The sequence below is a fragment of the Myxocyprinus asiaticus genome, chromosome 30 (assembly GCF_019703515.2).
Source record: "Myxocyprinus asiaticus isolate MX2 ecotype Aquarium Trade chromosome 30, UBuf_Myxa_2, whole genome shotgun sequence".
Taxonomy (NCBI): domain Eukaryota; kingdom Metazoa; phylum Chordata; class Actinopteri; order Cypriniformes; family Catostomidae; genus Myxocyprinus; species Myxocyprinus asiaticus.
In genome coordinates this window covers 26,789,293-26,801,690 of record NC_059373.1, presented here as the reverse complement: position 1 = coordinate 26,801,690, position 12,398 = coordinate 26,789,293, and the positions used below count along the sequence as shown (strand labels likewise).

The 12,398-nt window shown below is 37.2% G+C and overlaps 1 protein-coding gene across 4 annotated transcripts in view; it reads right to left on the bottom strand.

The window, feature by feature from the left end:
• LOC127420648 (engulfment and cell motility protein 1) overlaps window positions 1–12,398 on the bottom strand; it is a 150,625-nt gene that overhangs the window by 68,803 nt on the left and 69,424 nt on the right. For 3 of the 4 annotated variants that reach the window (XR_007893842.1, XM_051663066.1, XM_051663065.1), the window contains exons 7-11: window positions 8,676–8,711; window positions 5,609–5,708; window positions 2,000–2,151; window positions 1,793–1,871; window positions 308–358 (exon numbers count right to left, since the gene is read on the bottom strand). Coding sequence is in view for 3 of the 4 variants with exons in the window: in XM_051663066.1 (XP_051519026.1) it covers window positions 308–358; window positions 1,793–1,871; window positions 2,000–2,151; window positions 5,609–5,708; window positions 8,676–8,711 (418 nt within the window). In the remaining variant the exon portion in view is untranslated. The remainder of the gene's footprint in view (window positions 1–307; window positions 359–1,792; window positions 1,872–1,999; window positions 2,152–5,608; window positions 5,709–8,675; window positions 8,712–12,398) is intronic. The other variant, XM_051663067.1, reaches the window with a different exon arrangement.

Sequence of the window (12,398 nt, the reverse complement as noted above, 5' to 3'; positions counted from 1 at the left end):
CAACTTTAATTGTTCCATGTTCCAAATTGTTCCAACAGTTTCAAATGTATTCCATTATATTTACAGGCTTTCTATGACCATATGAACCCTGTTGGAAATATATGAATAGTAGGAAGACAGAATCTCACAGAGTAAAAGAAAGGAAAGAGAGAAATAAATAGTATTTGGTAGAAATAGTAAGAGTAGTAAAGTATTCTGCAATTCCAAATTCAGCAAATGAAACAAAGTCAAAGGGTCAGTTCGGAATGGCATACTACCATTCCACGCATTAAAATGTTGCAGTATATACTGTATACCATGTACTTACACTGAGAATGATTGAACGCAGCTGCTTCTGTGCTAGAATGTGAGCCATCTCCTACAATCAAACAAAACAAAGTTTCACCTTGAATTCTCACACACACTTGAACAACTTCTTCAAAAGGCGTAACTCTGCCCCCCCGTCAAAAGAAAGAAAAAAAAGTAAGAAAAAGAAACAGCTCTGAAAAAATTAGTTAAATGACACTCGTCATCTACAGAGTGTTCAGCACAACAAGAGAGCACTTACTGTTAGAGGACAATCAAGGATGCTCACATTTTCCTCATCAAACTACCATTACGAGCACAGCGAGGGCAAGAGATAATGAGAGAAACAGAGAGTATGAGACAGAAAGAGAGGACAGAAAAGACATAGAGGAGTAGAGAAAAAGCAAAGACATTTTGTTAGCAGCACAGAAATGAGAGGTCAGCAAGTCAGCAACAATGACATTTACGTAGGATATGAGCCAGTTAGCTGCTGCAAGCGATATTTTACAATACAACACATATTGTGTCCCTACTACCTTACAGATAGCACTGAAATAGGTGTCCTGAGAGATCAAACTTGTCTCTTTGACAGCCCTAGGCTCTGTAAACAGCAGAAATTTGATTCTGAAATCTCTATAATTAGTGGACCATTAAGGATCGATGTGTCACTGATGGGCAAACACACCCTACTGGCAAGCTGGTGTGTCTGACATTTTCAATAGGTGGAGGAAGAAGGGAAATGAGCAGAGATGAATAAAATGAAAAAAGGCTAAAGAGTTAACAAAAGCCACATATGTATGCAAGAAGCAGGGATTCACTTTGTGAGACTTGTTGAGAGTTCACTGTCACCTTATGAACCAAACCAACCAGCTCCGAGGTGAATCACAACATTACAAACTTTGATTTGAACCATAAAAGTATTTGAAAATTGGATAAAAAGACAAAGGTACAAGACTGTGTACTTCATGTCTTTTATGAGCAATGTAAATGACGTAACTGAATGAAAACTATGGTAAAATATGAAACTGCTGATTTAAAGTTGTTGATTACAAGTATAGAAACAATACATTTAAAGTAGAGTGCAAAATATTCAGATATATACAAGATTAAAAGTATACAAGCAAAGCATACAAGTTCAACTAAAACATGGACTAATGGCTTAAGCAGAAGAATTTACAATCGATTAACAACTTCAGCGCTTACGGTTTTCCTATGGAAAATATTAATGGGATTTTTACTTCCGGAACGGCTGCGCTCCATATACTGCTTTGTGTAGCAAGAGTTTGGACCAATGACATTTCAGTGGAGGTGGAGCTAGCCAGCTTGAGGCATTGAAAATAGAAAATCAAGCAGTTGTCGAAATGCTTTGTTAGGACAAAAGATGTGATTTATCACTTGATGCTTTGTCATTGCATGCCTGATTAGGACACTGCGTCAATCTTTAGTCTAGGCAACAACAAACAAATAGAAAAAGCAGGAAATGTGGGTTTGTGTGCTTGTGCTGTACCTGTCTCTTTTCCTCAGGGGCTTTGAGGAACAATGCATTAATAACTGCAATGGTGTAAGTCTGAATGTCCTGATCCGTCCTGTTCCCAGAGAAATAAAAACAAAATAAAACAGAGAGAGAAACAATTATATCAACTTTATTAGTCCATTGAATCATGATACACGTTCTACAGCAAGGAAAGAGAGGGAACTAGCCGCAGCTCCATACCCTTGTAGGTGAGGAATGAGCTGGCCAATGGTGATTTCTTGAGCAACCTTCTGGTAGAGATCTTGACTGTTGAGCACCATGGATTCCAGGATAGCCAGAGACCTCTGGAGCACAGCAGTGTCCATGGCAGACTTGCAGACATAACTGGCGATCTAAAGATGAAGGGAAATGGCTTTGATTGTTAAGAATAGCTGGTGTAAGATAATGCAAATAAGACAATAATCAATAAATCTAAAAGTAATCAATCAATACATTTAAAAGTAAATAAATCTGTACTTTGGAAACTACAAAAACAAAATTGCCACAAAAATAGAGCAAGCTCTAGGAAGACTTTAGAAACCCAGGGAACTTTGTCTGGGTAGACAGCATATTTAATTTGAAGCAAATGAAAAGAAGGCTGTTACATAGGACTTTACAGTCTTCTGAAGACATACGATAGCTTGGTGTGCAGAAAGACCAACATTTAAGCCGTTATTCACTGAAAATCTTGACATCTACCCTTGCTCTCCTTGACATGTTCATCAGAGAAATGTCTGAAATTAACTTTTAAATAAAGGGGCAATATTTGCCCCCTGGATTTGATTTTCAGTGGCATTTTTGACCCTTGTGAGTACAGTTTTTTAAACTACTTAAAACAAACTGTCTCTCATCCATTTGAAAAATACTTCCATTATTAATATATTTATTAATACATATTCTCAAGATTGATCATTTATTATTATGATCATATATACTCTTACCCTTAAAATGAAATCAACATTCTTATGTGATAATATTTATATACAGTTGTGCTCAAAAGTTTGCATACCCTGGCAGAAATTGTGAAATTTTGGCACTGATTTTGAAAATATGACTGATCATGCAAAAAAACAGTCTTTTATTTAAGGATAGTGATCAGATGAAGCCATTTATTATAAATAAATAAAAAAGACATTGCATGATCAGTCATATTTTCAAAATCAATGCAAAATTTCACAATTTCTGCCAGGGTATGCAAATTTTTGAGCACAACTGTGTGTATATATATATATATATATATATATACACATACACACACACACACACACACACACTACTGGTCAAACGTTTTGAAACACTTGACTGAAATGTTTCTCATGATCTTAAAAATCTTTTGATCTGAAGGCATATGCTTAAATGTTTGAAATTAGTTTTGTAGACAAAAATATAATTGTGCCAACATATTAATTTATTTCATTATAAAACTAAAATTTAATTAAAAAAAAAAAAACTTTTTGAAATTGATGACTTGGAACAAACACTGTATATACAGTATATACACATTGGCAGCCAAAAGTTTGGAATAATGATTTTGCGGTTTCGGAAGGAAATTGGTACTTTAATTCAACAAAGTGGCATTCAATTGATCACAAAGTATAGTCAGAACATTAATGATGTAAAAAACAGCACCATCACTATTTGAAAAAAGTCATTTTTGATCAAATCTAGACAGGCCCCATTTCCAGCAGCCATCACTCTAACACCTCATCCTTGAGTAATCATGCTAAATTGCTAATGGTACTAGAAAATCACTTGCCATTATTTCAAACACAGTTGAAAGCTATTTGGTTTGTTAAATGAAGCTTAACATTGTCTTTGTGTTTGTTTTTGAGTTGCCACAGTCTGCAACAGACTGGCATGTCTTAAGGTCAATATTAGGTCAAAAATGGCAAAAAAGAAACAGCTTTCTCTAGAAACTCATCAGTCAATCATTGTTTTGTGGAATGAAGGCTATATAATGCTTGAAATTGCCAAAAAACTGAAGATTTCATACAAAGGTGTACACTACAGTCTTCAAAGACAAAGGACAACTGGGTCTAACAAGGACAGAAAGAGATGTGGAAGGCCAGATGTACAGCTAAACAAGAGCATAAGTACATCAGAGACTCTAGTTTAAGAAATAGATGCCTCACATGTCCTCAGCTGACAGCTTCATTGAATTCTATCTGCTCAACACCAGTTTCATGTACAACAGTAAAGAGAAGATTCAGGGGTGCAGGCCTTATGGGAAGAATTGCAAAGAAAAAGCCACTTTTGAAACAGAAAAACAAAAAGAAAAGGTTAGAGTGGGAAAAGAAACACAGACATTGGACAACAGATAATTGGAAAAGAGTGTTATGGATCTTAACCCCATTGAGCTTTTGTGGGATCAGCTAGACTGTAAGGTGCGTGAGAAGTGCCCGACAAGACCACATCTATGGCAAGTGCTACAGGAAGCGTAGGGTGAAATGTCACCTGAGTATCTGGACAAACTGACAGCTGGAATGGCAAGGATCTGAAAAGCTGTCATTGCTGCACGTGGAGGATTTTTTTGATGAGAACTCTTTGAAATAGTTTAAGTTTTTCAAATTGTAATAGTCATTTTTCATGTTATTAATGCCCGACTATACATTGTGATCAGCTGAATGCCACTTTGGAGAATAAGGGTGTGCTCACACTTGGCAGGTTTGGTTCGATTAAAACGAACTCTGGTGTGATTGCTCTGTTAGTGCGGTTCATTTGAACAAGTGTGAACGCTGTCACCCGAACCTTGGTGCGCAGCAAACAAGTGGACCGAGACCCCCTGAAAAGTGGGTCTCGGTCCGCTTCCAAAGGAACTCTGGTGTGGTTCGATTGATATATGAATGCAACATGGACCAAGGACATCTAAACGGACCAAAAACAGGAAGTAATTTACCTAATACTGACCTCAAGCATACCTGGTTCTTCTCATAATAGGAGCTATGTTGCCCATTACAGTTCGGTACAGGCGTCGGAACCGCCATCAGCCGTCCTTGCACCATATCTTCGTTTGTGTGTGCAACGGAGGAATTCCTGGTGCTGTTTTGACTCCTTTACACATTTTATTAGCTCTTCGTTTGTTCTCAGCTGGTAAAAAAATACCACCATATATACATATATAAATATAACGAGCGCATTTCGCCCAGCAGCCAGCATTGTTTTGGATGTTTGGCAAGTTCCGTCAAAAAATATACATCATAAAAGCTGTCCAATCAGGTTGTGACTTTTTCCTGATGCCTTTGGTTTTGTATCTTTAGGTACGGTGTTATAAATGCCAGTGTGAACGCTAAGCAAACCAGGACTAAATGTACCATTTTCTTTTTTGGTCCGGACCAAGAGGATCAAGAGAACCGAACTACAAGTGTGAACACACCCTAAAAGTACCAATTTCTTTCCATAAGGGCAAAATCTGTACATTATTCCAAACTTTTGGCCACCAGTGTGTATACACACACACACACACACACACACACATTATATTTACACACACAGTAGTTAACATAATTTTTTGAAGCTTGAAAGCTCCAGTCCCCATTCATTGTAATTGCATGGAAATGATCGACCAGCACAGACTTAATTTGTTTTCTTTTTGTGTCCCAAAGAAGAAAGAACGTCATATGGTTTTGGAACAACATGAGGATAAGTTAATGGTATGATAGGATTTTGATTGTTCTGTGAACTATTCCTTTAAGACAGTATAACCCATTGAACAGACTATTCTCCCATCCCTTAAAGCCTTGTTTTCATTTGTGTCAAATTACATATGGCTTATTCTTTGACTGAGGTGCATCGCGGTCCATGTGGACGCACCTTTTTGATGAAGGCCACAGAGAAGGTGTCCCAAGATACGATGCCATGATCCATAAGCTCCACGAAGGCAGTCAGTGTAAAGGAGAGCAGGTCACCAAAGCTATAAAAGACAAGATAACAACCACTAGCCACGACTCTACCGCTCACCGGCATGGAAAATGCAGTTAAGCCTCAGCTGCACAGAGCGATAGGGAGCAGGGAAATCACTAGCTGCTACAGAGAGTGAGCCAGCGCTGGAGAACAGCACATGAAGGCAGCCCAGTTCAGCTAATGTCCCTGTCCTTCAGAACAGCAACAAATGGCAAAAAGCTGGCAGCAGAGGCAGCAGTGAAGTTACACTAGCATAGATGTACAGTGCTTTCATGCAGCTGCTAGTTTGGGACATGGTAATGGTGACTTGCCACATAATAGAATACACTAGTCCTATTGGAACATTCTAGGTTAAATACAACTTAATGATGCGCTCCTTTCAACTCTGAACAAAGTACAATTCCAACTTGGAAACTCGTGCGGGAATCCACAACTCCGATTTCACCAAGATGACGATTCATTACGACACACAAACATGTCTGTACCCAGAGAGATTTCCAAAGTTTATGATAAACATTCACTTTTAAGTGAAAAAAATCATCAATGAGTCAAAGTTCCTACATTATGTGATAATAAAACCTCTTTGGCAAGCGTTCGCAAAGACAGCTGTGTAAACCACCGTAAAATTCTCTTTTGATAATCGTACACTTGTTGTACACTTACTAAACAAATATATGGGGGAAACGTACAACAACGCCATACAAGCTGTCGATAATGCTTAAATTGTATTTAACCCAGAATATTCCTTCAAGTCATAAGAAACATTCCTTGAATATTTCGAGTTATACAGACCTCTCCTAAATTAAAGTCTTTTTTTTAAACATTTATGTCACATCCAGCTGGCTTTAAATGAAAAATGCTGCCCCCTATTGGCACAAATAACTCAGTTCATGCCTTGTTTTAGTTTAACATCATAAAAATACAACAGAAGCAAACAAATAAAACTTAAAACATGGGATAATATAAGACTGCTGTGATAAAGAACACAAATTGTATTTTACTAGCCAGTTATAAAAACAAAGACAAATAATATAATTAATGTAAAAGAAAAGAAAAGGTAGAATCTGAAATGTGAAAAATAAATGATTAACAAAAGATGCTTGTTTATGTATTGAGCTTATTTGTGGGCAGCAGGGATTTAATACAGCATTTGCTAGACCTCAGAGACATTAGTTTGAAAACAGAAATCCACATATGTACCACTGGGGAAAGGAAGCATTTGCAGCTGGAATTGGGCAGAACTCTATTAAGAATTTCCACGGCAACACAGAGATTTTTCTCCCGAAAAATAACACAAAGGGCTATTAAGGTTGAGCAATTGTTTTTTAGATGAGAACAGTCTAGCTGAGGTCACTGCTTGTTCATAACAACTAATCACTTTAGAGGGATTCTGAGCAACAGGATATTAAAGGAATAGTTCACCCAAAAATGAAATGTTTACTCACCCTTATACCATCCCAGATGTGTATTACTTTTTTTTTCATCTGCTGAACTTAACTGAAGATTTTTAGCTGATCCATTCAATGCAAGTGAATGAGTGCCAAAATTCAGCATAAAAGTAATCTATAAGACTCCAGTGGTTAAATCAATATCTTCAAAAGTGATATGATAGTTGTATGGGTAAGAAACAGATACATTTCACATTTTTCTTCTTGTGATTTTGGTATTTCACATTCTTAATGCATATCGCCCCCTACTGGGCAGGGAGACGAATTTCAAGCAAAAAAATATTGATCTGTTTCTCACCCACAACTATCATATAACTTCTGAGAATATGGATTAAAACACTGGAGTCATATGGATTACTTTTATGATTCCCTTATGTGCTTTTTGGAGCATCACAATTTTGACACCCATTCACTTGCATTGTAAGGACCTGCAGAGCTGAAATATTCTTCTAAAAATCATAATTTGTGTTCCGCAGAAGAAAGAAAGTCATACACAGCTGGGATGGCATGAGGGCGAGTAAATGATGAGAGAATATACATTTTTTTGGGCGAACTATCCCTTTAAGCAACAATCAGTGCTTTGGAAACACTGTATCTGCTTCAAAACAGTTAAGTCATTTAAAGGTTTTTGGATCATCCTCATAAAACTCGTCAAAAAATAAATAAAATAAAACTAAATAAATAACTGTATGACTTTTTTTCTTCCATGGAATATAAAAAGATGATATTTTGCAGAATGCCCAACGAATGTCCATACAACTAATTTAGATAGTGACTAGTGGCTGTCAAGCTCCAAAAGGGTGGGGGGTAATTACCTTAACTAATGCACTATAACTTAAATTTGAGGACTTACATTTTGGCCTATTCCTCTCACAAAACTATCACATTGGTTAAGAAAACTTACATAGCACACAATTTGTATGGACTAGCTTTTTGATATTAAATGGTGCATCCTTTTTGGAGCTTGATTGCTATTGGTCACCACCTACTTCTTTTTGAGCAATGTGAACAATCTGTTAAATATCTCCTTTTGTGCTGTAGGGAAAACAAAGTCACACATGTTTTGAGGGTGGGTAAACTAATTCCAATGGCGTAATTGCAAGAAAGTATGTTTCTTGTTAAGTATTAGCCAACTACATTAGATGTCAGCATACAAAAGCTGCTCAAATATGCTCAAATTAATAATACTGGAGAAAAAAAGTCCTTATTGGTCAAAATAGAAATAATAAAAAGAAAAATCAGCCCAAAGTTTCCCAAGTGTGTTTAGTACAAAGCTACCCCTTAAGCACGGAAGTTACCACATGCAAAAGAAAGAACGAAAGCTGAATTGATTACATGGAAATAAACATAAAAAAAATAAAATAAAAAAAAATGATAAGAAAATGGTAGTGAGTGCAGTGGTTGCGATGTGTTCTCATCTGTTTGACTGGTTTTGCGCACTTAGGCCAGAGCCCGTTCATGCAGAGACTCAGCCCGGAGATTAGAGGGTAAGAGACGGGGGGTTATCCAGCTCAGGGGGAGGGGCTTACCAGGGCTTCATTATCTTCTGTAGTTTCTGATACCGTCTGAAAAGATTTAAAAACTTTGACGTCAGGGAGACAGAAACACTTACATAGCCAGGGTCCAAATATTCCTTATTATCAGAACCCATTTTAAAAACCAAATTAAATTAAAACCAAAAATCTGTGGAAAAATCATTGTTAATGTTACACAAGGTTTAAAACAAGGTACAATCTGTTATAGAGTTTGAATAGAGAGAATAAACATTGCTAAGAAAGGTTCACTCAAACACAACCCTTAAAAAAAACATTAAAAGAGACACAAAGCATGCAAAGCACAACACTATAGCACATTGCAAACGGACACAACCTCGCCTACAAACTTGCATTTGATACACAACGTGTGTGAAGGATTACCAAATGTATTCATAATGAATTAATATTATTTCTATCTTAACAGATTCAAACAAGGCTACAGTTTCATTACATGGTCCTGTCAGCAAGGCTATGATCCACATATATGACTCATCGTGTGAGACAATCTGGCCCCTGAGGCTAAGGCACATTGCCAGTTTTCTTTGTTATTTCTAACCTCATGACTTGCACACTCCTTTTAATGACCACCTGGACTGTTGTGTGTCTGACAAATCCCAGTACTTTACAATAAGGTTGAATTCAATAACATTAGCAACAGTAACATAATAGTTCAAACTTTAGTTTAAACTAAAAAATGAACAATACTTTTTCAGCATTTATTATTATTGGTTAATGTTAAGTTCTACAAATACAGTATTAAAACTTTTTACTTTTAAAGTTATGTTAACATTAGTTGATCTATTATGAACTAACATGAACAATCAATGAACAATAGTATTTTGATAAAAAAGCTATAACCACAATTAATAAACGCTATAAAAAAGAAAAAACATTTGTTAGTTTATAATACCTAATGCATTGACTACTGTTAACAGACAGAACCTTACTGTAAAGTGTTACCAATATATAATATTCACAGGCGCATTTGTCACCCATTAGTAATGGGCTCCGCAGCCGAAAATGTACGATACTAGTGGGGTTTCCGAGAAAGAGTGAGTAATATTTGGCTAGTCACATAAACAACATTGTGCCTGCCAAGAGATCAAGGATGGTATGTTAACATGGTAGATACCACAACCACAAACTTCTGAGGGCAAAAAAAGCAGTTATCTCTATTGACAGCCATGCAAAAGTAGCATTCTGAAGAAAAAAAAATTATGTTTGCAAACAAATAAATTGCATGTCAAAAGTACCATTCATTTCTTTAAGAAGTACCACTTTTGGACAGGTGGTGCACTTCTACCTGTTATTAGCAGCCTCAAACAAAAAGCTACTGCAGCACTTGACCAGTAGAGGGAGCTACATCACTAGTCATTCAATCCTCTAGCCGGCCACATTCATACCCCATGATGTAATCAAGCCCAGGCCTGGAGTACTCGCTCCGTACCCTCAAGAGTGCTGTCATGCTTTTGAATAATCATCGCCTGGTCAGCGGCTAACAGGAATCCACGGCAAGAATGTGAGACAGTGTGTGCTTGTGTGCATGTGCGTGTCCACTTGGACTCTTAATGGTATGAATGGACTTCATAAAACCCACACATAGGCTCTTTGAGGTCAGGAGCTGTTGACACAGAGATGCTTTATAGAAAACATACCAACAGAAATGATTTCCATGGTCAGCTCTCCAGTGTACAGAGATGTTGAAACACCTCGGTTGGTGGCACAGAGTTGCGATAAGTAATAACGCAGCTATTGATTCAGCGGGTTAAAACCAACATCCCCACTGCAACCTAAATCCAGCCAACACAGCACCAGAGGGAAATCACTGCTGTTCATGCAAGAAAAATAATGATTCTAGCAATTCAGATAAATGTTATCCTCTCTGACTGCATAAAGTGTAAAAACAGCTGTCGGACTAATAACTTGATAAATTAAGAAGGGGAGGCAAAATTAGGTTAGCATAAAACAGAAAACAAGAGCATGCGCTTGGTTTTGTAAAGTGACCAGTGGAAAGATGCGTGCTAAGATTCTCATGCATTTAAAGTCAACATGAAATGCATTTTGCTACCCAAAATGCATTTGTGTAATCTGACAAAATCCCAAAGTAATTTTAGAGGCGGGGCAATTTATAACATTTTAATGAAAGATTATGAAGACAAACATCTTTTCCTTTAGAATAACAAGTACTGATGAATTGTTCAAATAAAATCCATGAATGTGTGAAAATAGTGAAACACTTGAATCGTAAACAGTTACAGGATCGAAGATGAACACTTTCTTTTATACATTAATATAAAGTTAAACCTAAAATTGATGATAAAAACAAAACAAAACAAAAAACACGCAATAACATGTTTGTGTGAACAACCCCTAATGTGTCAACTACCCATTAAGAAAGAAAATAGGGCCAATTTTAGTTTCATATTTACTAAGTTAAAGGGAATGAAAGTTGTCATCTGAGAGGACCATATCTGAAGTAGAGTTGTGGAGGTTCATCTTGTTAGCAGGTTCTCATTAATTCAGACAAGCTTGTCTTTCCTCGAACAATTGCTTCCCTCTAGCTCTCTTCAGCTTTATATATTTTCTTTATTGCATTCTTATTCATTGACTCTGCGTCTAAATATCTTGCTCTGTTCCCCTTTTTCTCCTGTCAAGTTACTGTACTCCATTGCTTGCTCTGTCACTCTCCTGAAGGCAGCTTGTGTCTGCTGGCAGAGCTCTGCCGCCTCATGGAAGCATCCGTATAAGAGTTGAAAAAGCTCCTGCTCAGCAGATAGTCTATCAACGCTTTAACCTTCAACAGAGATAGCCCTCATGGCCAGGACACACGGCTGCTTTATTTCAGAGAGGAGACTGGAGAAGGGAATGAAATGTATACGCTTCATATATTATTCATATCCCTGTGTCTGATACACAATCCCTGCAGCTCATTTGTGTGGAGCATCTATGTTGTGACTGAGGGCACATTGTTGTTGTTGCATTGTGCAGTGTTTTAAGCCACAATGTTTTGTGTGTGTGTGTGTGTGTGTGTGTGTGTGTATGTGTGTGTTGTGTTGTTTTTAAGGCAAATTGCTAGTTGTCTTGTGCTTTGTTATGTTTTAGGGTGCATTGTTGTATTGTGATTTGCTGTACTTGAAAGCAAATTGTTGTGTTATATTGTGTTTGAGGGCAAATGTTTGTGCTATGTTGTGTCGGAGGGCAAACTGTTGTGTTATGATGTGTTTGAGGGCAAAGTGTGGACAAATTGTTGATATGTTGTGTTTGAGGCCAAATTGTTGTTTTATGTTGTGTCTGAAGGCAAATTGTTGGACAAATTGTTGTATTATGTTGTGTCTGAGGGCAAACTGTTGGTCAAATTGCTGTGTTATGTTGTGTCTGAGGGCAAACTGTTGGTCAAATTGCTGTGTTATGTTGTGTCTGAGGGCAAACTGTTGGCCAAATTGCTGTGTTATGTTGTGTCTGAGGGCAAACTGTTGGTCAAATTGCTGTGTTATGTTGTGTCTGAGGGCAAACTGTTGGCCAAATTGCTGTGTTATGTTGTGTCTGAGGGCAAATTTGTGGCCAAATTGCTATGTTGTGTCTGAGGGCAAATTGTTGGTATAATGGTTTTATGTTATGTTGTGTCTGAGGGCAAATTGTTGGTATAATGGTTTTATGTTATGTTGTGTCTGAGGGCAAATTGTTGGTATAATGGTTTTATGTTATGTTGTGTCTGAG